The 23,330-nt window shown below is 36.1% G+C and overlaps 1 protein-coding gene across 3 annotated transcripts; it reads right to left on the bottom strand.

Annotated features, from left to right (window-relative positions):
• Window positions 1-1,256: 1,256 nt before the first annotated feature.
• On the bottom strand, window positions 1,257-22,577 carry LOC127420730 (sperm-associated antigen 1A-like). Of its 3 annotated transcripts, none has more exons than XM_051663242.1 (8): window positions 22,102-22,576; window positions 19,520-19,619; window positions 18,294-18,446; window positions 17,530-17,684; window positions 8,962-9,103; window positions 7,579-7,705; window positions 7,274-7,400; window positions 1,257-1,907 (listed from the first exon to the last, which is right to left on the bottom strand). In XM_051663242.1, exons 1-8 carry the CDS (start codon window positions 22,469-22,471, stop codon window positions 1,903-1,905), a joined length of 1,179 nt encoding a protein of 392 aa, XP_051519202.1. In that variant the 5' UTR covers window positions 22,472-22,576; the 3' UTR covers window positions 1,257-1,902. The 3 variants fall into 3 exon arrangements, with proteins under 3 accessions (XP_051519202.1, XP_051519201.1, XP_051519200.1); XM_051663241.1 differs by lacking the exon at window positions 1,257-1,907 and adding an exon at window positions 1,914-2,839 and having other exon boundaries at window positions 22,102-22,577; XM_051663240.1 differs by lacking the exon at window positions 1,257-1,907 and having other exon boundaries at window positions 2,846-7,400.
• Window positions 22,578-23,330: the final 753 nt, after the last annotated feature.

Genomic DNA, 23,330 nt, shown 5'->3' with positions numbered 1-23,330 from the left:
TACCAATTTGGTCAAATTGTTTCAAATATTAATAAAACAAAATAATAAAATATGATTCTAATGTTTACACCATGGCATTAATTAAGTCTCATAAAAATGTCAAAATAACTTTGAACTCAGTAATTGAAAACCTGTTCATCATAGCAGAGGTGTAACCAAGTACACTGTTCAATGTATTTTTGAGTAACTTCATAGATGTAGACAAAAAAGTAACTGCCACTTTACTTGTAGTATCTAATAATAAATAGACATTGTTTGGTGTTATTAAATTTATTAATGCTATTTTCTGTTTCATATTTGCATAATGTTAACAAGTTCTAAGATTTGGGGTCAAAATATATATATATATATATATATACACAGTACTGTGCAAAGGTTTTAGGCATTTGAGATGTTTCACAAAAACATTTGTCTTAAGATGGTTATTTATATCTTCAGCTTTAGTGTGTCAATAGGAAAAATACATTTTAGACTCCCAAACATTACTTTTGCAAATAGAATAGAATAGAAGAACAGGGAGCTCTGCAACAGATGGCACGGTCCACACAGAGCTCTCCACTGAATATCGTGTCAGTCTGAGATTACATAAAGAAACAGAAGCAATTGAGACAGCCGAAATAGATAGAAGAACTGTGGCAAATTCTCCAAGAAACTTGGAACATCCTGTCTGCCAACAACCAAGAAAAACTGTGTCCAGGTGTACCTGGGAGAATTGGTACAGATTGGTGCTGGTCACACCGAATATTGATTTAGCTTTTTTTTGTTTACTGGACTTTATATGATGTTAATTGATAAATGAAAACTATTTATGGCATTATTTTGAAGACATCCTCACTATGCAACATTTTTCACAAGTGCCTAAAACTTTTGCACAGTACTGTACATATTTAAAGGAAAACCAGAAAGTGTATATTTTAGGTGCTATGAACATTCCTTTAAGTTTTCAGCATTTTAATCACCTTTTGCCTTTCATTTTAAGTGGCCCTGCAGTGTGACAAATTAATTTTTAAAAGTACAAAATTCTGTGTGGTCTCAATTAATATGGGGCCATTAAAAATGCATATGTAATCAATAAAGAATAAGCAAAATGCTGTTTAAAACAGTCTTTGATCTAATATAGCATGTCACCATAGGACAGGTTGACTTTCCAAAAATATTTCATGTGAAATACCCATTTCCAGTGCATTTTCAATTTCAGCATACACAAGGTGCTTATAAAATTTTACAGTTGTCTAACAGCAAAAATATTTCACCTATAAGTTTATGAAGCCATTTATTTAGCTCTTGCAAAGTTGTTCATCTGAAATATATTACAGATGAACAACTGTAATAAATATATTTTAGAGTACATTCATACCTTGTGAAATCTTGTTTTATCTGTGCATATTAGTTGGGTTGAAGGCTGAAAGAAGCCCAAAAAACAAAAAACTGTGTGTTTATACAGTATTACACAATACAAGGAATAGCAATTACAAATATATTCCATTTTGAGAAATCAAACATTTTAAACGTAGCAAATAAATGTTCCTATATGACTTTGCCCGCGAGTGTTAAATCACTCTACATGTGAGCCACAGCTTCATATAAAAGGCACATTCTCTCATTGTAATCCAGGATTCCAGTTTGTCAAAAATGTTCCCAGCTGTGCCATGCTCACACGTGCCTACTGAAGCGAGAGAATAAACCGTTTGCATGCATTGCATTGTCAGCATTGCATCAGACACAATGATCCTAGTAGAATGTGAGATGAGTTGCTTGACAGTCTGCAGAAAGATGAATGGAGACTCCTGACAGGACTGCAGCAGGATTCTCAGGCTCGTGGATCCAATGTTCACACTTTAACGAGGAAGGGTCAGCTCTTCATGGAGCTCTCAGTTCATTTAATAATTTATTGCTTCACTTTCAACCTAAAGAAAGGAAACATAATGTATGCTGCACTCTTGCCATATCTTGCATATGCTGAGGATCTAATGGTAAAATGACTTCAACACTAACAAAACAGTTCCATGGTATTATCATCTGATACTGATGACTGTACCATTGTACCACTACAGTACTTTTTATAATTGTGTCAGTAAAGTGTCAGTTTATTCTCATTATTAAGCATTTACACTAAGAATTCAACACAAACACACAATTCAACAAACTAAAATGGCTGTGTATAGAGTCTAGTAGATATTGATTTAGGTGTTTTAAAGGAACAGCTCACCAAAACTGAAAATTCATTCATTATTAACTCACACTCATGTTGGTCCAAACCTGTATGATTTTGGGTCATACTGTAATTATTTATCATATACACACACACAGTACATTCAGTAAGTATTCAGACCCCTTCATTTTTTTTTCTTTTTTCAAATTCTGTTATGTTGCAGCCTTATACTAAAACTGAGGCCAAACTGAGCAATCAGGGGAGAAGGGCCTTGGTAAGAGAGGTGACCAAGAACCTGATGGTCACTCTGGTTGAGCTCCAGAAATCATTTGTGGAGATGGGAGAAACTTGCAGATGAACAACCATCACTGCAACACTCCACTGATCTGGGCTTTATGGCAGAGTGGCCAAACAGAAGCCTCTCCTCAGTGCAAGACACATGAAAAAATAAACAAATAAAACACCTATAGGACTCTCAGACGGTGAGAAACAAGATTATCTGGTCTAATGAAATGAAGATTGAACTGTTTGGCCTCAATTCCAAGTGTCGTGTCTGGAGAAAACTAAGGCACCGCTCATCACCTGCGCAATACCATCCCAACAGTGAAGCATGGTGGTGGTAGCATCATGCTGTGGTGGTGTTTTTCAGCGGCAGGGACTGGGGGACTGGTCAGGGTTGATGGAAAGCTGAACGCAGCAAAATACAGAGATATCCTTAATGAAACCTGGTCCTGATCTTTTTTGTTTGAAAAGGTGTTTATCACATAAAACTTTGGTATTTAGCTGTCCAGTTTTTTACAGTTGGTCATACTTTGCAAATTAGCAGAAAAAAATGACCTCAAATGTAAATTATTTTCATAATTTTGACTTTAGATAGAAAACTAAGACACTTGGGGTATGTACTACAAAAATATCAAGTATTTGCTGTGATGTACCTCGTGTCCGAAAAAATAATTGTCAAGTTACAGATTGGAAAAAACACATTTCAGAAAGAAGTGGTTTGTCCTATTATCACATGACTTGCATGACATAAAAACACAATGATGAAGGACTTGAAGTTACATCGTCTCCCTTTTTCCCAAATATTTTTTAATTGGCTGTCACCAGTGTTACTCAAGTATTACTGTTTCACATTTTTTATAAGAAAACAATTCTAAAAATTATGTGTTACATATTTATGTTTATGAAAATACATTTCCAAAGATACCATGTGCTTTGTAGCTCTATGCCTCCATGTTGAATATAGGCCCAAAATGGTCAACTATGTAACCTAGTAAAACAGTGTAGATTTTCTACAGATCAAGAGTTGTTTACAAATAATAAGTCACCTTTTTGCTGGTCAGAGTGGATTGTAAGGGAGGTTACTACACTCGGTGACCTGTATGAGAGTGGAGTGTTGAGATCTTTTGAAAATTTGGTTCAACATTTTGGGATTCCCAGATCTCAGTTCTTTAGGTATTTACCTGTTCTGTACTATTTTTGGGAGTAGCACACACCCCCCTAAAGCGGCAGATACTCTGGGAGAGGTGATTACTACTTTTGGAAAAGGTCATGAGGCATCAGTGTATTACTCCCTGCTAATTCAGAGTCTGGGGGATGGAGCTTCAACTTCTCTCAAGAGATTATGGGAGAAAGATTTAAACTTGGTATTGGAGGAGGAAGTGTGGGCTAGGATTCTAAAAAACTTCAAGTCTGCATCTAGAGATGCAAGGGTGCGTCTTATGCAATTCAAGATTTTACATCGATTTTATTGGACCCCCTCTAGATTGTATAGGCTTGGTCTTAAAGACACACCCACCTGCTGGCGATGCCAATCCATGGGACACAATCCATGTTTTTTGGGGTTAAGATCCAAGAATTTTGGTTGAAGGTTCAGAGTTGTTTGTGTGACGTTTTAGGCACTCAAATTTTTCTTTGCCCCAGACTCTGTATTTTGGGTGATGGGGCAGTCATAAATGTGGGGGATAAACATATAAAAAATTGGGTTCTGACCAGTATCATGATTGGCAGACTTATTTTAAGGGGATGGAAGTCGGATGGAGCGCCTTCATTTCTGGAGTGGTGTGTGGAAATCGGGAGGGTGGTAGCTTTCGAGGAGGCGGCAAGCAGAAGGCTGGGGTTTGGGGACTTGTTTGTTAGGAAATGTGGTAATTACTTAGCGTTGTTTACAAATGTTTAGTTTAAAGGTACTCTATTTGTAAGATTAAATTTAAAGGAGTCACTCAACACTAACTGAGCAGTCATTTTGAAATCATGTTCAGTTCAATAACTTTAACTCTTGTTTTGTGCTAACACATTTTATTTTCTTGGTCAAAAATGACCGGACCACTAAGATTGTTTATAAATCTCTCATATTGCATATATATTATCAAAATATATTGCATTAAATCTTTTTATCAATTTCTTTTGTAGTAATTATGACAGGTTTTGTGCTCCATTTAAAAATATTTAAAAATATATATTTTTTATTGATAGAAGGATTCATTGAGGCCAGTGAGGGGCACTCCCTGCAGGAAATTAATAAATAAATAATTACATCATAAATTAAAAACCACTCGCTTGATCTGAACAAAAAAGGGGTGTCATTTTAAAGCTTAGAATCTGGAGTTTACAATGCATATAGCTGATCCTACTAATTCTTAAATAATGTTTTTTAATTTGTCAAATATGAATTGTTTTGTTCAAATCACTGTCAAATTTGTTATTACAACAGTTATATTCAGAGTTGTTAAAACCATAAAAAATATGAGATAGCCATGTGTTATATATCATTGGAAAGGTCTCAGTTAGTAGAATGCAATTAGCAAATTTGTTTCACTCAGAGACCAAACTGCAGTGAGTATTAGTGTATGAAATTCCCACTGACACACATAAATATAATAAACAGGAGTGGCTTTTTGTCACGTTTTTTCTTATTACTTCCTGAAACATACATGTAACATAGACAATGACACATCGTAACTTACAGCAGACTATCCCGATTCAAACAAGCCCAAACACAACATAATAAGTAGATATTGAAATATTCCTCAAAGAGTGTACATGGAAAGACGGAATACATATTGTGTGTATGTGTGGGTGTGAATGTGTTTGTGTGTGTTGTGTGTGCACATGTCCGAGGACTTTGTGTGTGCAAACATACATCCACATATGTGCTCATCTAAAGGGTTAGCATGCTCCTGAACACTTAATATTTCCATTCATTTCCAATGGCCGGTCATTTTTGTCCGGGAACAGAGTGAAATAAAACCCAAAACAATATTTAAAGAAAATGGTCCAAAGCTTTTTTTGTGTGTTTTCAGATACCAAATGTGAACAAAGTCAAGGAATTTGATTTCAATTGGATAATTATTTTATTTTTATTTTTTGCATAAGAAAAAAATTCATGTGGGTCAAAATGACCAGAACACAACATAAGGGCTAAGGGTATTTGATGAAATTATAAATAATAATGATCAGTGTCATAATTATAACCTGTGAAATACTGTCCCCTGAACATTTTGCCACTGTACTTTCTCATGTCTGTTCAAATGTGTTTACCTGTGTCAATTAATTTTCTGTATGGTAACCTATACTACCAGCCATGAGAAAAAAACCAGTTGTACAGTCCTGTACAGTTATGTGTCAAGTGACTTCCAGAGGTTTGTTTTGTCCCCCAAGATAATTTTCTGCCAAAACAGCACATACAAAATTGACTTTCTTGAGAAAATTTAAAGACCATTGAATTCAATTTGTGAAAGTAGAGAGGTATTATCACTCTATAAAAAAATATAGATTTCAAGATTTGCGTATTTTATTTTCATAACAAAATGAACTGTGTAATGTTTAACAAAATTAAATTAAATTAAAACTTATACCACGGGTCTGTTGAATGCTTGATTCTGATTGGTTGATGGACATTCTAAGTTTGCAATTATTTTTCAAGTAAACGCACGGCTATGAAGTGGTTCCAGGTCTTGACCGCATAACGGTTCCATATCAAATTATTTCCGTTATTTCAAAGAGCCCTACAGCCTACCACAACAAAATAAACAATTCAAACAAAGACATTGGTTAAAGTAAATCGGTTAAGAACGTCAAAACAATGTCTAAAATATCCTACATTTGTTTCAATTTTGGTTAAAAAGAGCCCTCACAGGGGGGCCTGGGTAGCTCAGCAAGTAAAGACGCTGACTACCACCCCTGGAGTTCGCTAGTTTGAATCCCAGGGCGTGCTGAGTGACTCCAGCCAGGTCTCCTAAGCAACCAAATTGGCCTGGTTGCTAGGGAGGGTAGAGTCACATTGGGTTAACCTCCTCGTGGTCGCTATAATGTGGTTCTCGCTCTCACGTGGTGAGTTGTGCGTGGATGCCGTGGAGAACAGCGTGAAGCCTCCACACGCGCAATGTCTCCACGGTAATGCGCTCAGCAAGCCACATGATAAAATGCACGGATTGACGGTCTCAACTGAGGCAACTGAGATTCGTCCTCCGCCACCCGGATTGAGGCGAGTCACTACGACACCATGAGGACTTAGAGCACATTGGGAATTGGGCATTCCAAAATTGGGGAGAAAATCAATAAAAAAAAAAAAAGAAGGTCCGTCATCAATTATACTTTACTTAAAATACTTAGTTTTTTAATTTTATTTTATTAAAGATGACTCAATTCAATTTTATGGAATTTTGCTATGAAATTAAAATGCATAAACCTTAAAAAAAATTAAAATAACGTGTTAATGGTAATAATTATTGCTTTTGGTGAGTGGTCACATAATCTATCAAATCAGGTTGCTAGTGCCAGCTAGTTTAAATGTGCTGAATGTAAAATAACATTTAAGATCTGCAGCGAAAGGGAAGATTTTCAGTGAATAGTGATTAAAATTGTGGTCGGTTCCTCACACAAAGCTATCATATGTCTTCAGAGGACTTGGAATACAGCGTTTATGGTACTTTCTGAAGTTGATGGTGTTTATTGTACTTAGTGGAGCTTGACAGACGTGGTCACTTTGAACTGTCATTGGTAAAGATTTTTTCTCCTAATAAATTCTCCTTTATCAGCATAAGGTTTGGAACGACATGAGTTCAAATTTTCATTTCACGGTGTTCATGTTCATGTCTTCTTTGGAAAACGAGGGTGTACCTTGTGCATTAGCCAACAGACTTTCTCTAAACAGGTTAGTCACCATCTCCAGCTCTTGCTCCGCCTCTTGTACGTTTGGATCCAACTGCAGTACTTCCTGTAAATCAGTGCTGGCTGACAGGTAGTTCTATAGGTGGAAACAGAGACAATCTAAACTAAATGGTAGCACTACTTGAGCAAATGAATTGGTTTATAGACACACACAGTTCTTATTAATGCACAATATCTGAAGTAAACATTGTAAAACGTGCAACGGGTAATATAATATAAATAGCATATCGTCTGATGACATTGAGAACATGAACCTTCAAGCCTTTGTGTGCCAGTGCTCTTCTGTAAAATGCTTTCTTATTGTTTGGCTCGATCTGAAGTGCAGAGTCACAGTCCTGTTTGGCCTCTTCGAAACATTCCAATTTAAGATAGCACAGCGCTCTGGAAAACAACACACATTTCTCATTAAGCAATGCGGTCTGACTCATCTCCCATCGGCGGTTTTATGCTGGAGTCGTCACAGCTAATTGCTGACTGAAATGGTTGGTCTGAGCAGGTCTAGTCTCAGCACTTTCTAGAGGGCTCTGAGAGTACTGACGGAATCACTAGAGACTGGACAACATGAACAGCTTTTAGGGATTTCATGGACACTTTGTAATTAGTTTGGGCAAACCGCAATGTCCACAAACCAGTTATGTTCGGAGTAGAATACTAGCATACCGCTTACTGCTTGAACTATATACCTTTACACTATAAACAGTTAGCAATATGCAATGATGAACATTTCACACATGAATTAGGCAATGTTGTACATGACCTCATTACTTTGCATGTTTTTTGTTGTTTTTATTTTTCCCCTTTTTCTCCCAATCTGGAATGCCCAATTCCCAATGTGCTTATAAGTCCTCGTGGTCGCGTAGTGTCACCTCAGTCCGGGTGGAGGAGGACGAATCTCAGTTGCCTCCGCGTCTGAGACCATCAACCCACGCATCTTATCACATGGCTTGTTGAGCGCGTTGCCACGGAGACATAGCGTGAGTGGAGGCTTCACGCCATCCACCGTGGCAACCACACTCAACTCACCGCGTACCCCACCGAAAACGAACCACATTATAGTGACCACGAGGAGGTTACCCCATGTGACTCTAACCTCCCTAGCAACTGGGCCAATTTGGTTGCTTAGGAGACCTGGCTGGAGTCACTCAGCACACCCTGGGATTCAAACTAGCGAACTAGCGAACTCCAGGGATGGTAGCCAGCGTCTTTTACCACTGAGCTACCAGGCCCCCTCATTACTTTGCATGTTTAATTCATTTTAGAAATAAAAACAGTTTTTGCTGTTTCAGTCCAATTTTGTGCAAAAATGTGTTGGCAGTCTGATTGAATGAGTCAACAGTTAGGCTCTAGCACAGACACTCTTAAAATTTAGGAGTATAATCCCAAAATTGCACAAGTTATTGCTGTTGACTGATTTATAACGCACATTTTAAAATGAAATCCATACTTTATACTTGATGTTTTTTTTATCTGTAATCCAGAGTAATACAATGTTAATACATGTAATCCATTAATACTCAACTCTGAGTAGCATTGTAGCGTGCTATTCTGAACATAGCCAGTGTTTTTGCTGATAATAATATTAGTGATGCTATAAAGTCCAGCATTTCTTCCACTTATCTATAGGACAAAGGACACACCTGTTGGTGTAGATGGCACATTCACTGGGTTTAATGGCCAGACACTCGCTATATTTCTCCATAGCACCTTGAAACTGGTCGTTCTTTACCAAGTCGTTTCCTTCTTGTTTCAGCACATTGAATCGAACTTCTTCTTTTCTGGCTGTGGAGAGAGTAGATACAGTAGAGTTACACTTCTGAACATAATGTCTCAATCCACAGACCTCTCCACTTCCTCTTCCCACGTCTTTAGTTTTTTTTTCTTTACAGAATTACAGTTATCAAACCAAAAAAGTGCCCTTTAAGATATTCTACAAACCATTTGAAGTGTTCTTAGCACTAGGGCTGGTCAGTGTAGTAAAAAATAGTATGCTTTATATCTCAATATATAGCATTTTGCCTATATTTGATTTATATTTCAGTATTTATATATTTGTTCTGAAATGGCCTAATTTAATTTCATTGTATTTTTTTATACAAGAGGAACTATCATTTCAAACAAACAGCCATTGTTGCCAAGTAGAATATAAATGTTAAAAGCAAGAACTAAAACGCAGTACAATTTGTTTTGTCTGTTTTTCACTAAATAAACACAAGGAAGAATAATATTAGGATATTAAGAATAATATTATTAATATTAATATTAAGAATGAATATGTCCATGCATCAATATAATATGTCATAAATAAACTGCAATATTTCCTTACACGTACTATTACCAAACATTTTATATGAACATTTTTGAATGATCTAATTCATTCATTTCATTGACATGGACAGTTTGAACTGTTTCACGGAAATGAATCAAACTCACCAACTGTAACTCTTCTTTGCGACTGAAGTTTTAGAAAGAAAATTTAAACTGTTCTAATGAGATTAAATTTAGAAAACTTAACATCCAAATAAAAACACATTAAAATATTGTAATTTTCAAATGTTGGCCAGCCCAACTTGCCACAAAATCAGTGGCCCCTGGACCTAAAAGACAGTCAGGGACTAGAAACTGTTCAAGGACTGAAAACCGAAAATGGACTACATTTTTTGCAGATTGTTACCGAAAATGGGAACAAAGTCCCTTTCAAACATTATTTTTAAGGCAGAGGCTATTTGCACTAAGTGTAAATAGCAACGAAAAGCATCTTCTTTGCACTACGTGCGAATAGTGTAAGATGTTATTTGCACTGGGTGGCTGATACTATTTGCACAACTAATTAAATAGCAGTGTGTTTATTGTGTATTGTGTTTATTTAAAGTCCCACAGATATCTTACACCCACCCCTAACCCTAACCTCACCTTACAAAAATTAACCATGGTTTTACTACAGCAACCAGAGGATCACCATGGTTAGTGGTTAGCATCATTTTGTAGTCAAAAGAGAGTAACCACAAAATTAAACAGTTACTATATTAACAACATATTACTGTAGTAACACAATGGTTGATTACATTAAAAACTGTGGCTTTCACCAAAAAATATGTCTACTACAATATTACTATAGTAAAAACGTTAAATTTATCCTGATCAAAATCTTTCTCTCAACTCCCCGATCGTCACTGTGACCAAATCACTGCAAGGAAATCAAGCTTTATATTAATTTGTATTTATTATTTTAAGTAGTATTAAAGGAAATATTAAGAGTGGAGACAGGAAAAATTATGAGAAAAAGTGAAGAAGAAAAATAAAGAGAGGGAATTGATCCCGGGTCATCTGCATGAAAAAAGCACATCCACACCATCACACTACACCACTGCACTCTGGTGACATCGCACTGATACTTGAGGGTGTAGTTTAATTTCTGTGTTTCCACCAGATTATTGGAGTGCAAATAGCCGCACTGTTTAGTCACTGCATATTTTTAAATGGAGGTAACTGGTTATCATTTTGTTCCAGTAATTTCTTTTCATAAAACCAAATATTCTGGACTTCGTGAATTTCTAAGTTGTTTCCAAGTCTCCACTGGATTAGTTTTATACATGATGCATTAATACAGATTTGATGTTGTCTGGTTTAGACTGAGAAGCAGATTTGTAATTAAAATTAAATGATCCAAAGAGTTTCTTTTGTTATTTAGGCCTTACTTTGTGATAATGTTCGGTTTCAAATGGCTTATTACTGCTAAAGAGCCAAGAGGAATGAGTGTGTGCTCCTTTTTGTTTTACCCCAATTTTGATTAGTAAATCAGTATAAAGCTGATCCAGGACTTTATTAGCTCCAGAAGAACATATTATGTGCACGCACTCTCTGTGTGTACACCAGTGTTTAAAACAATAAAAAGTAATTGGGCCCGCATAAGGTGACGTTTAGTCCAAACATGCCCACATGAGAGAGAGAGATTTATTAATTGACTTTAGATGGCCAGTTGTGTATTTGAAATGTTTTAATTATTTTAGGGATATATTTAATCTTAAGGATAAATTAAGGACATTTTATATAGGATACACTATAAAAAATAAAAAAAATAAAAAATGTATTCTGTATTAATCTGTATTTTTAATCACCATAATTACAACAGAAGGACACATGATGACTTAAAGTGCATCGAGTGACTTCCAGGAGTAATGACCAATAAACATGTAGAGACAGTGCTCAGTGTCACTCACGCAAACACTGAACACCATCAGGGTAACACATGTGACACTAAAATAATGTAATAAACATGAACTAAACTACATCAAATATAACACAGAACACACCAATGTACATAACATAACAAAAAAGAAAAAACATAATTATTCCCATAAAATATGATCAAATGTGACTGGTCATGCAGAGACATCTGGGAACGCCCAACTATTGTTTTTCGCTGTAATTTTAATAAGTTTACCATAAATGTCCATGAATTCTCTTGTTAAACCTATTATTCATTTTTACCATTAATTATATGGTGTCTTAATTATAGACACCATATACACTACCGGTCAAAAGTTTTGAAACACTTGACTGAAATGTTTCTCATGATCTTAAAAATCTTTTGATTTGAAGGCGTATGATTAAATGTTTGAAATTAGTTTTGTAGACAAAAATATAATTGTGCCACCATATTAATTTATTTCATTATAAAACTAAAATTTAATAAAAAAATTTAAAAAAAAAGTTTTTGAAATGGATGACTTGGACCGAATAATAAAGAAAAGCAGCCAATAAGTGCCCAACATAGATGGGAACTCCTTCAATACTGTTTAAAAAGCATCCCAGGGTGATACCTCAAGAAGTTGGTTGAGAAAATGTCAAGAGTACATGTCTGCAAATTCTAGGCAAAGGGTGACTACTTTGAAGATGCTAAAATATAATATAGTTTTGATTTATTTTGGATTTTGTTCAGTCACAACATAATTCCCATAGTTCCATTTATGTTATTCCATAGTTTTGATGACTTTAATATTATTCTAAAATGTGAAAAAACAAAAAAACAAATTATAATAAAGAATGAGTAAGTGTTTCAAAACTTTCGACCAGTAGTGTATAATTAATTATTGTTCATTATTCGGTAATTATACCACGTTATATTAATGCACAATACAAAAAAAATATTTATGTTGACACAACACAAATAGATTAAGTAACTTACATTCTTAGTGTATTTCACTGACTGAAACTGCGTTGCTTTTATTTTAAAGAGGCCCTATTATGCTTTTTGGGATTTTACCTTTCCTTTAGTGTGTAATATAGCTGTTCGTGCATATAAAAGGTCTGCAAAGTTTCATAAACACAAAGTCCACACCAAAGGGAGTTACTCTCTCCCACAGAAAACACTGCTCCTGAACTACATGAAATGCCTGGTTTGCAGTCCAGCCATTACTTCCGTGACATAGCTACAGGTGCATCTCAATAAATTAGAATGTCGTGGAAAAGTTCATTTATTTCAGTAATTCAACTCAAATTGTGAAACTCGTGTATTAAATAAATTCAATGCACACAGACTGAAGTAGTTTAAGTCTTTGGTTCTTTTAATTGTGATGATTTTGGCTCACATTTAACAAAAACCCACCAATTCACTATCTCAAAAAATTAGAATACATCATAAGACCAATAAAAAAACATTTTTAGTGAATTGTTGGCCTTCTGGAAAGTATGTTCATTTACTGTATATGTACTCAATACTTGGTAGGGGCTCCTTTTGCTTTAATTACTGCCTCAATTCGGCGTGGCATGGAGATGATCAGTTTGTGGCACTGCTGAGGTGGTATGGAAGCCCAGGTTTCTTTGACAGTGGCCTTCAGCTCATCTGCATTTTTTGGTCTCTTGTTTCTCATTTTCCTCTTGACAATACCCCATAGATTCTCTATGGGGTTCAGGTCTGGTGAGTTTGCTGGCCAGTCAAGCACACCAATACCATGGTCATTTAACCAACTTTTGGTGCTTTTGGCAGTGTGGGAAGGTGCCAAATCCTGCTGGAAAATGAAATCAGCATCTTTAAAAAGCTGGTCAGCAGAAGGAAGCATGAAGTGCTCCAAAATTTCTTGGTAAACGGGTGCAGTGACTTTGGTTTTCAAAAAACACAATGGACCAACACCAGCAGATGACATTGCACCCCAAATCATCACAGACTGTGGAAACTTAACACTGGACTTCAAGCAACTTGGGCTATGAGCTTCTCCACCCTTCCTCCAGACTCTAGGACCTTGGTTTCCAAATGAAATACAAAACTTGCTCTCATCTGAAAAGAGGACTTTGGAACACTGGGCAACAGTCCAGTTCTTCTTCTCCTTAGCCCAGGTAAGACGCCTCTGACGTTGTCTGTGGTTCAGGAGTGGCTTAACAAGAGGAATACGACAACTGTAGCCAAATTTCTTGACATGTCTGTGTCTTGATGCCTTGACCCCAGCCTCAGTCCATTCCTTGTGAAGTTCACCCAAATTCTTGAATCGATTTTGCTTGACAATCATAAGGCTGCGGTTCTCTCTGTTGGTTGTGCATCTTTTTCTTCCACACTTTTTCCTTCCACTCAACTTTCTGTTAACATGCTTGGATACAGCACTCTGTGAACAGCCAGCTTCTTTGGCAATGAATGTTTGTGGCTTACCCTCCTTGTGAAGGGTGTCAATGATTGTCTTCTGGACAATTGTCAGATCAGCAGTCTTCCCCATGATTGTGTAGCCTAGTGAACCAAACTGAGAGACCATTTTGAAGGCTCAGGAAACATTTGCAGGTGTTTTGAGTTGATTAGCTGATTGGCATGTCACCATATTCTAATTTTTTGAGATAGTGAATTGGTGGGTTTTTGTTAAATGTGAGCCAAAATCATCACAATTAAAAGAATCAAAGACTTAAACTACTTCAATCTGTGTGCATTGAATTTACTTAATACACGAGTTTCACAATTTGAGTTGAATTACTGAAATAAATGAACTTTTCCACGACATTCTAATTTATTGAGATGCACCTGTACATCATTATGTAACACATCTGCATTCTGCTCAGGAAGCCTCTGGAGCTGAAACTCAGATATGGTAAGGGCTGTTACATTTCCGACACACGCTCTAAGCAGTTGACCAATCAAAACAGACTGGGCCAGCTGACCAATCAGAGCAGACTTGGCTTTTCGGAAAGGGGGCTTTAAAGAGACAGGAGGTAAATCAAAGCATTTCAGACAGAGGGTGAAAAGAGGTGCTGCAGCAATGTACATTATAAGAAAAATAATGTGTTTTTTGAATATTAAATCATGTAAACCTATTCTAGTAGACCCCCAAAATAAAATTATGAACCTGTAAATGAGCATAATATGGGCTCTTTAAAGAAGTTAATTGAACAAGCAGCAAAAATCAATTTTACTTTGTGTTTACTAAACTCCAGATTCATTCTGACACAAAATGATTTGTTGAGATTCTTCATTATTATGAGTACAGCATAAACTCAATGTCTTGTCGTAAATGTAGCATCAAATTAAGGAAAGTTCAAAACTTAACTTTATAAGTAAAACCTGTTTATTTCAATGAGCAATATTTGCTGATTTTTTTTTTTTTAATTTGACGTGAATAAATGAATGTTAGGGGGAATTTAACACTTTGTTTAAAAAAAAAAAGAGAAATTAATGTTCAATTATACTGTATTTTCTCTGTAATTTAAGAAATCTTTTATTCCAGACATATTTTTACAGGCATTTCAGGTTATAGGTGATTATATTTTCACATGTGAAAATCATGGCGTATACAACCATTTAAAGGAGAATGCCTGTTTTGTTTTATTCAGTAACACATCTAATTAGTTAAGTAACAGGGAAAATTTAAATTTGGTGTGAATAAATGAATTTAAGGAGAATTTTACACTTTTACTGAAAAATACGGAACATATACTATGTTTGTTATGATTTCTATGCTAATCAATACCTCACACAGGAAAAAATTGGATTGCTTATTTTCGCTTATTTTGAGCTTGTTTTTTCAGAACAGGCTGCTTGTTTCATTTGCAAGATCTGGCAACACAACAACTGGTAAATCAATTACCCTTAGCACAGAGATCATTACGGTCATTTTAAAAAGAATGTAATTAACCGTTCTTTTATTTCATTTCAACTGGTTACCAATTGTAAAGGTCGCGGAATGCCGGAGACAGAACAAGAAAATACAGTTCCTGCTCAGAATGAAATGAAGTTTACAACGTTTTGTTTTCAGTCCTGGTTCCAGTAAGAAGCAAGTGCTGCAAGACTACCTAAAAGACAACATGAAACAGCATTTGTGTCCCTATGTTAACATTTCTTTTTCAAATGTAAAGTTATTTGCTATTATTACCATAACATTTATTACAGTTACATACAACAGCAGCCTAAAACAACGTCTAAACAGCCACAGCCAATAACGTGTACTGAAAAAGCATGCACAATAAGACCAGGAATGTGAAGAAAGTAATTAGGGTCAATTTTGATTTCATGTTGACTTTATTCCAACAACAATCATCTCTCTCGAAGGATAACAGACTAAAGGTTGTTAATGTGATCATGGGTGCTGATGCTGTGTGCTCATGTGGGTCTTCCTTTCACAGATCAAAATGAAACTGGAGCAGTCTTGTTCCATTACGATGAGAGCTGACTGTGTTACGTTTCTACATAATTGATTGCCATCAAGCGTGGTACACATTAATGCTGACAAATGCTGTTAGCTGTAGTGTCTTAAACTGTTTGCATAATTGTTGTAAACATTCATCAAGAACCAAAATGTCTTGCAGTTCCACAAAATATGCTAAACCTAATGAAGACTCTTAGCATTGTTCAGTTTGAATCCATAAATCAACTTCATGAAACATTATGTCTATAATTTCAGAAGCTAGTTTTGTTGTGCTCCCAACATGGATTTTTTTTCCAATAGAAAACAGTTTTCTTTATGCAATGAAACTACTTTACTATATCATCAGATGACCATTTCTGTAGAATATATATAAAGAAATGGCCTGCATCCACTCACAGTGATAGTTCCTGGTAGCCCAACTGAATATTAGCATGCTGCTAGCAGTGCTAAGTTCAGTGCTAAGATTCCCAGAGAATGCACATTCTGATGAAAAGCGTAGCAAGTCACTTTGGAGAAAAGCGTACATGCATGAAAGCCTGATTATGAGATAAGCATAGGAAGCTACACATTATACAGATTTTGCATGTTTTTCAATTTCATTTCATTAAGATGTTAGCTTTTGCATTGCTTACTCTGAATTGTGGTGCCAAAGGTATATAGTGTAACAATTTGGTGCTGCAATATTATGGCAAGTTAGCAACAGATGGTCTAAAAACTAAAACTAAACAACGATTCCCTCATAACAAATGTATGTTATATTCATGCATTTTGTACAGGGAAGCAGTTAAAAATGTGGGATAGACAAGCTTTAGCAAGCATGCTCATCTATTGAATAGTAACCCAAAGTTTACAAATGTACAGTGTGAAATCTTCAAATCTGACTTAGCTAGGATAACCAGGACTAACTAGTAACCCAGGGTAAATTATGAACAGTGTGGAACATGGAACAACGTACTGTAAATGTTATCAGGTTAACCCAGCGTTAAAAATAACATGTAAAACGTCCAGTATTATAAACTAATTAATGACACATTGCTAATGAAGATATTGATGCACATTTTCACTTTTGAGAAACTATTTTGAAGTACAAGATTTGTTGTTGATGTTACTTAATGATTAGACTTACGATTTTCACCTGGACGATAATATAAGTGAAAAAATCCCATTGACTTACATTGAAGGAGGAAACCAAGCCATATCTGAAGACCAAAATATCTGAATATAGACTTAGGGTTGGGCTCTTTTCACCTGTAAGCAACCACCCAGGCCACAACATCATAGCAACCACCAAGCAACGCCCAAGTAACCGTAAGGCAACATGTTAAAAAGCACTGAGCAATGGCCTAGAAACACGGAGGCAACTTTTGCATGGGCAAGGACCATTGACATTTTCACAATGGAAAATGTAAACATTTAGTATTAGCATCTCTATAGAATTAATTCACAAGCACACAGTCTAGCAGTAGTTCAATGTAATGCTTGTAATTTTGATCAATGCATAAAACAGAACACAGAGGTTCCCTTACTTTTTTGCAGCTGTTTTCAGTTGCTTGTTTCTGTTGTTACCCAGCGAAGAATTTAACTCACCCTTTTCCTGTTCAGCTCTGGCTATGCGGGCCTGCAGAACCTCTGCACTGGGTTCATCTCTGTGGTGCTGCTGGGCAGACAGAGGAACCAATGGAATTTCTGGAAGCTGCTCCCGCCAGTCAGGACCGTCCTGTTCTATCAGCAGTTTAGTGATCCTGATAAACACATCACAAACACAGTCACACACACATTCTGCATATGACAGGAATTTTACACCGCTAACAATCGTGTGATTCTCATGAAAAATGACAAGAAAGTTTTCTGGTCATATTTAACCCCAAATCAGTACAAAAATAATGTGAAATTATATTTTGCGTAAAGAAAATGAAGCTACATAGGACCATTAAGATTTTTTACACCGTGACATAATTTTCAGGACCTAAATAATTAAGTTATAATCAAGTTATAATTATAAGTTATAATTATTTATTAATTTGTTTTTATCCCACTGGCAATTTTTTTTCTTGTTTTGTTTTTCTTATATCATATAATCATCACAAAATGTTAGATCTGTACTTAAAACAAGAAAAAAAAAAAAAAAAAAAACGAAATTTGCAATACATTTTCTGAAAACAAGTCTTATAATTTGACATAATATTGCTTCTCAAGTAAATTTTTGTCTTGTTTTAAAGATGTTTTTACTAGAAAACAAGACAAAAATCCTGATCAAGAAAATTGTTTGTTTTGCAGTATTTTGTAATTAATTTCGGTAATTTTTCAGCATACTAAAATGTTCAGAAAATGCATAAACCTTCAAACGGTACCTGTGCACACTGTCGTGAGCAGCCTGCACACTCATGTCTATCTGCAGTACAGTCTTGTAATCCACGTAGGCCTTACTGTAGCGCTCCAGCGTCTCATACGCCATAGCTCGCCGGAGGAGGGGCTTCAGGGAGAAGGGGCGGAGCTCAAGAGACCTTTAAATAAATAGGATGAGACAAGAGGATCAAGATCTTTCTCTGATCCTGTGCCCTTCAGTGAACTCTGTAACTGTGCAAAGGAAGTCTTAACTCCATTCATAAATTTGCATGTGTTTGGTCATTTCTCTGCATTCAGGCAGCCAAACGATGGAATATTCCATCAAGGTAAAAATTCTTGCTTTACAGTGAAAATAAAAATAAAAATCTTAATCAGTAATTTTGTTTTCCAGTAAAAATATAGATTTTTTTAGAGAATATATCTTGAATTTAATTTATTTTTATTTTCCCCTTGGCAATTTATTTATTTTTCTTCTGGTTTTAAGCATAAACCTCACTACATTTTGTTAGATTTATGCTTTATTAGCATAAAATATAAATTATCTTTAATATAAGAACAACTGTCTAAGAAAACTAAACAGTTGAAGATATATTCTCTGAAAACAACTCTTGATATATTACGCAATTTCCCAAGTAAATTCATCTTGTTTAAGTGATATAAAAAAAACAACACAAAAATACTCATCAAGAAAATTATTTTTTGCAGTGTTATTTTCTTGTCTCCTTACATATACTGTACGATAAATGTAAACATGAAGTGAGAAATAAAGTTCTTGTGTTTTGTCTTTTTTCTCTAATGTGTATTTTAGGATTGCAAAATGGACCCACAACATCATATGTAAATAAACAACAATAAAAAGTAGTGTAGGTGAATATCATTAAATAATTCCATCTGAATTAGCAGAATATGGCCACAGACTGTAGAGGCTCTTAGTGCTGTTTAACCAGTCTGCTGGTAAAGCTCCTTACAGTGCGACTAACTGCGCTGGGTGTTAATCTGTCCAAGACAATCACATGCAGTATCACATCAAACTAAATCCTTGCCCAACATTCACATTTATTCATTTAGCAGACACTTTCATCCAAAGAAACATCCAGTGCATTCAATATCTTTGTATACAAATTCTTCGTAATGGAGCGTGAAATTGTGGCCACTGGCAGTGTCATTGGCTGTCTGACTGGCCATTAAACGGTGTGTATTTTTTGAGTGTGCATGTAAATGTGTGGTAAACCTGGTGCAGTCCTGAATGCAGTCGCTACTGTTTCCCTCTTTGAGGAAGCACGCAGCTCTGTTTGAGTACAGAATACATAGATCCTCTGGGCTGTCAATTCCTGCAAATACAAACACAGAGCACTGAAAATAGACTCTAAAAGCAGCTTTATCTCCATAGTTACACACAGGAGTTCACAGAGTAAGTCTTCACAGAGTAAATAGCAGCCAGTCATTTTCAAACACGTTTCAATTAGTCACCCCGTTTCATGTTACAAACCAAACTAGTCATAGAATAAAAACTATGAGCAAGCTGAATTTATAGACTGTATATGCCAGCCTTCAAAAGGCCCATTACGTAACTTGGGCACACCCACAATGCAATGCGGTGGAAGTGAGCTGCAGTCTTGCAAAACACTTTCACTTCTATTTCACAGAAATGCAGCTCACATCTCTAGATTTCAGTAGACAGGAGTAAGCATGAGATGAGACACAATATACACCTCATTTCCATAGGAAATCTAGACAGCAAAGCCTCGGTATGAACTGGTATCAGATCACTCCCCATGCATTACTCAATACCACTGAACCACACATTTTGCACAATAGATTCACTTGTAGTCTACACCAGTGGTTCCCAACCCTGTTCCTGGAGGCTCCCCAACACTGCATATTTTGTATATCTCCCTTTTCTGACACACCCAATTTAGGTCTTGGAGTCTCCACAAACGAGCTGATGAGTTGAATCAGGTGTGTTTGATTAGGGAGATATCCAAAATGTGTAGTGTTGGGGGCCTCCAGGAACAGGGTTGGGAACCACTGGTCTACACGCATTTGAATTCATACATTTGAATCATTGAAATGTATTGGTTAGTTTGAAAAACCCAGTATCTAAGTGAATATTCTATATATAAAAAAGAATAACCCGTCACCTTGCGGAAAAATGGCACTTTGGTAACAGCAAAAACTGCCATATCTACTATTTTAAAGCAGATATCAGCTATAATTTTAACATACTTAAACACAGAATACTTATACCTCACCAAAATCATTTAAATGTACTAGTTAAGCCAAAAAACCTAGTACTTTTAAGCCTATACTAAAAACAATCAAACTGTCACCATGCCAAAAAATGGTACATTGGTAACACTAAAGACTGTCAGATCTACAATATTAATACAAATATAACATATGATTTCAAAAAGATACTTAACCATATCGGTACCCCACCAGAAGCATTTATATAGTGGTTAAGTTGAAAAGCACAGTACACTCAAGTTAATATAACAAAGAACAAACTGCAAAAAGTGTCACTTTGTAAACAGCAAAGACTGTCATACTACTACTTATATTAAAACAGATCGAAAGATATAATTTCAAATGTATTTGAAATCTATTAGTTAAGCTGATAACCCCAGTCCTTTTAAGCCAGTATACTAAAAAGAACAAAAAATGCCAAAGAATGGCAGTATGTTAACACTACAATTTTAATACAGATATATCATATGCTTTTAATAATATACTTATATACTTAATAGTATACATTGTACCCCACCAGAATCATTTAAATGTTCTGGTTACGTTGAAAAGCACAGTACAGTAGAGGTAGACCGATATATCGGTTTTACCAATTAATCGGTGCCGATAGTTGCTGTTTGGAATTATCATTATCAGCAAAAATCTGTGCCGTGCATAATTTCTTCATTTCAAAGTAAGAGTCCCCAGTGTAATTCAGACTTGTTTATACTTAAAAGTCCTGCATTATGCACCAAATCTTGTTCTTTTTTCTGGTTATTTTGGGGATTTTGGATGAATAATAAACTGCATCTGAGACTTTATTCATTTAGGACTCTTTGTCTGTCCCATCATAGTAAGGAAAGAACAAGATTTTCTTGACATTCGAAAAATTTATTTTAAAAACTGTCGGCCGATTAATCGGTTATCTGCCTTTCCCACCACCTTAGTTATTGGTAACGGCAAAATCAGTTGAACTCTACTAGAATGAATAGTCTGGCAAAAAAAATAAGGAAGTTTGTAATCAGCAAAGACTGTCATTTCTACTGTTTTAAAAGCAGATTTCTGATATAATTTCAACACAGATTGCTTGTACTACACCAAAACAATTTAAATGTATTGGTTAACTTAAAAAACATACTTTTAAGTCCATATAATATATAAAAATAGACTTTTACCTTGCCAGAAAAACAATGAAAAACCTAGCCGCTTTTAAAGCCGGTACACTACAAAAGAACAAAAAGTCACCATGCCAAAATAAACATAAAAAAGGCATTTTGATAACATTAAAGACAGTCAGCTCTACATGATTTCAATTAGATACTTAAAAAATACATGTACCCCAACAGAACCATTTAAATGTATTGGATACATTGAAAAAAAAAACTGTAGGCCTACTTCAAATTGGCTATGCAAATAATAATAAATAAATAAATAAATAAATAAATAAATAAATAAAAAATGGCCATCTTGCCAAAAATAAAAAAAGGCAAATTGGTAACACCAAAAACTATCATATCTACTAATTTATAACAAATATCACGTATAATTTGAATGCAGTAGTTAAAACAGGAAATAGTTGTACCCCACCAGCTTCTAAACATCCATCGATGGCCTGAGTGTATTTCTCCACTGCGTCCCCAAACTGTCCATTCTTAAACAACATATTTCCCTCATTCTTGAGCCGGGCCAGTGGAGGAGGAAGGGCACCACATGGTGCGTCCAGATTACAGCCCTGTTCACCAGAGCCACTGACGGCAGGACTGCAGCCCTGAGGCTCATTCTCGCTCTTGCCAGATGGAAGGGTGCCATTCACTGCCGGCTTCTTCCCCTGGACTTCCTGAGTCTTTGAGTTGGCTGTGTTGTTTCCTTGACTCCTCCTGCGTCCTGGGGTCCCAGACTGAGAGTGCGGGCCCCCTCCCTCTCCATGAGCAGGGGCCTTCTTCTGTGAATTCCCCATAGCTGACCTCAGTCCCTGCCACAGTACACCGAGCTCTCGTCCTCACGTAAACACACATACACACTCGCTCTCTTCCTGGTCCCTGCGCAGTCTGTACAGGCTGAGCCAGCAGTAGGAGGACACGCCTCCTGCGTGCGCGCTGAGCTGTGACATCACAGAGGGGGAGGGGCTGCAGTGGTGTGGGGCTGCAGTCGAGTGGGGGTGGGTGGTTTGTTTCCCGGGAAGCACTCGTGCGTGGGAAGATCGGATCATTTTACTGATAGAATCTTTGTCTCTCGTTCAGCAAAATGAACGAATCTTTATTCGAGTTATTTCGTTCATTTGAGCAGAATTAAATTAAAATGTTACATGTTCAATAGCCAAATCCCCCCAACATGTTTACTTATGCAATCTTTGATTATAGTCCCAATAAAGAAAAATGTATAATGCAGCCAAGGACAAATTATGAGAAACGGAAATGATTAGTTCACCTCTGGAATCTTCTTGTCCGCGTCGTTCGTTCTTTTGTCACGTGACAGCCGTATGTGCATCGTGTATACGGCTGTCATGTGACAAAAGAACGAACAACTCGGATCAAAAGAGTCGAAAGGTGAACTAATAATTTCTGTTTCCTGTACAGCGCCTGTGCGGTTTTCACGTAACAAACGAACGGAGGTTGCGCAATGCACATGCGCGGTCAACACAAAATGAACGAATCACTCTCTGAGACTACTCGATCTTCTGAATCACATAAAAGATTCGTTCAAAATGAACGAATCGTTAATTAACGACCCATCATTAGTAAAACAGCAATCAGGTGACTTCTAAAGGCCCTGCTGGATTTAATTGTGCAGTAATTCAGTTGCAGAGACCTTGAAAT

The sequence above is a fragment of the Myxocyprinus asiaticus genome, chromosome 30, assembly GCF_019703515.2.
Source record: "Myxocyprinus asiaticus isolate MX2 ecotype Aquarium Trade chromosome 30, UBuf_Myxa_2, whole genome shotgun sequence".
NCBI classification, from domain to species: domain Eukaryota; kingdom Metazoa; phylum Chordata; class Actinopteri; order Cypriniformes; family Catostomidae; genus Myxocyprinus; species Myxocyprinus asiaticus.
The sequence above is the reverse complement of the archived record's forward strand: the minus strand, read 5'-3'. Positions and strand labels throughout refer to the sequence as shown.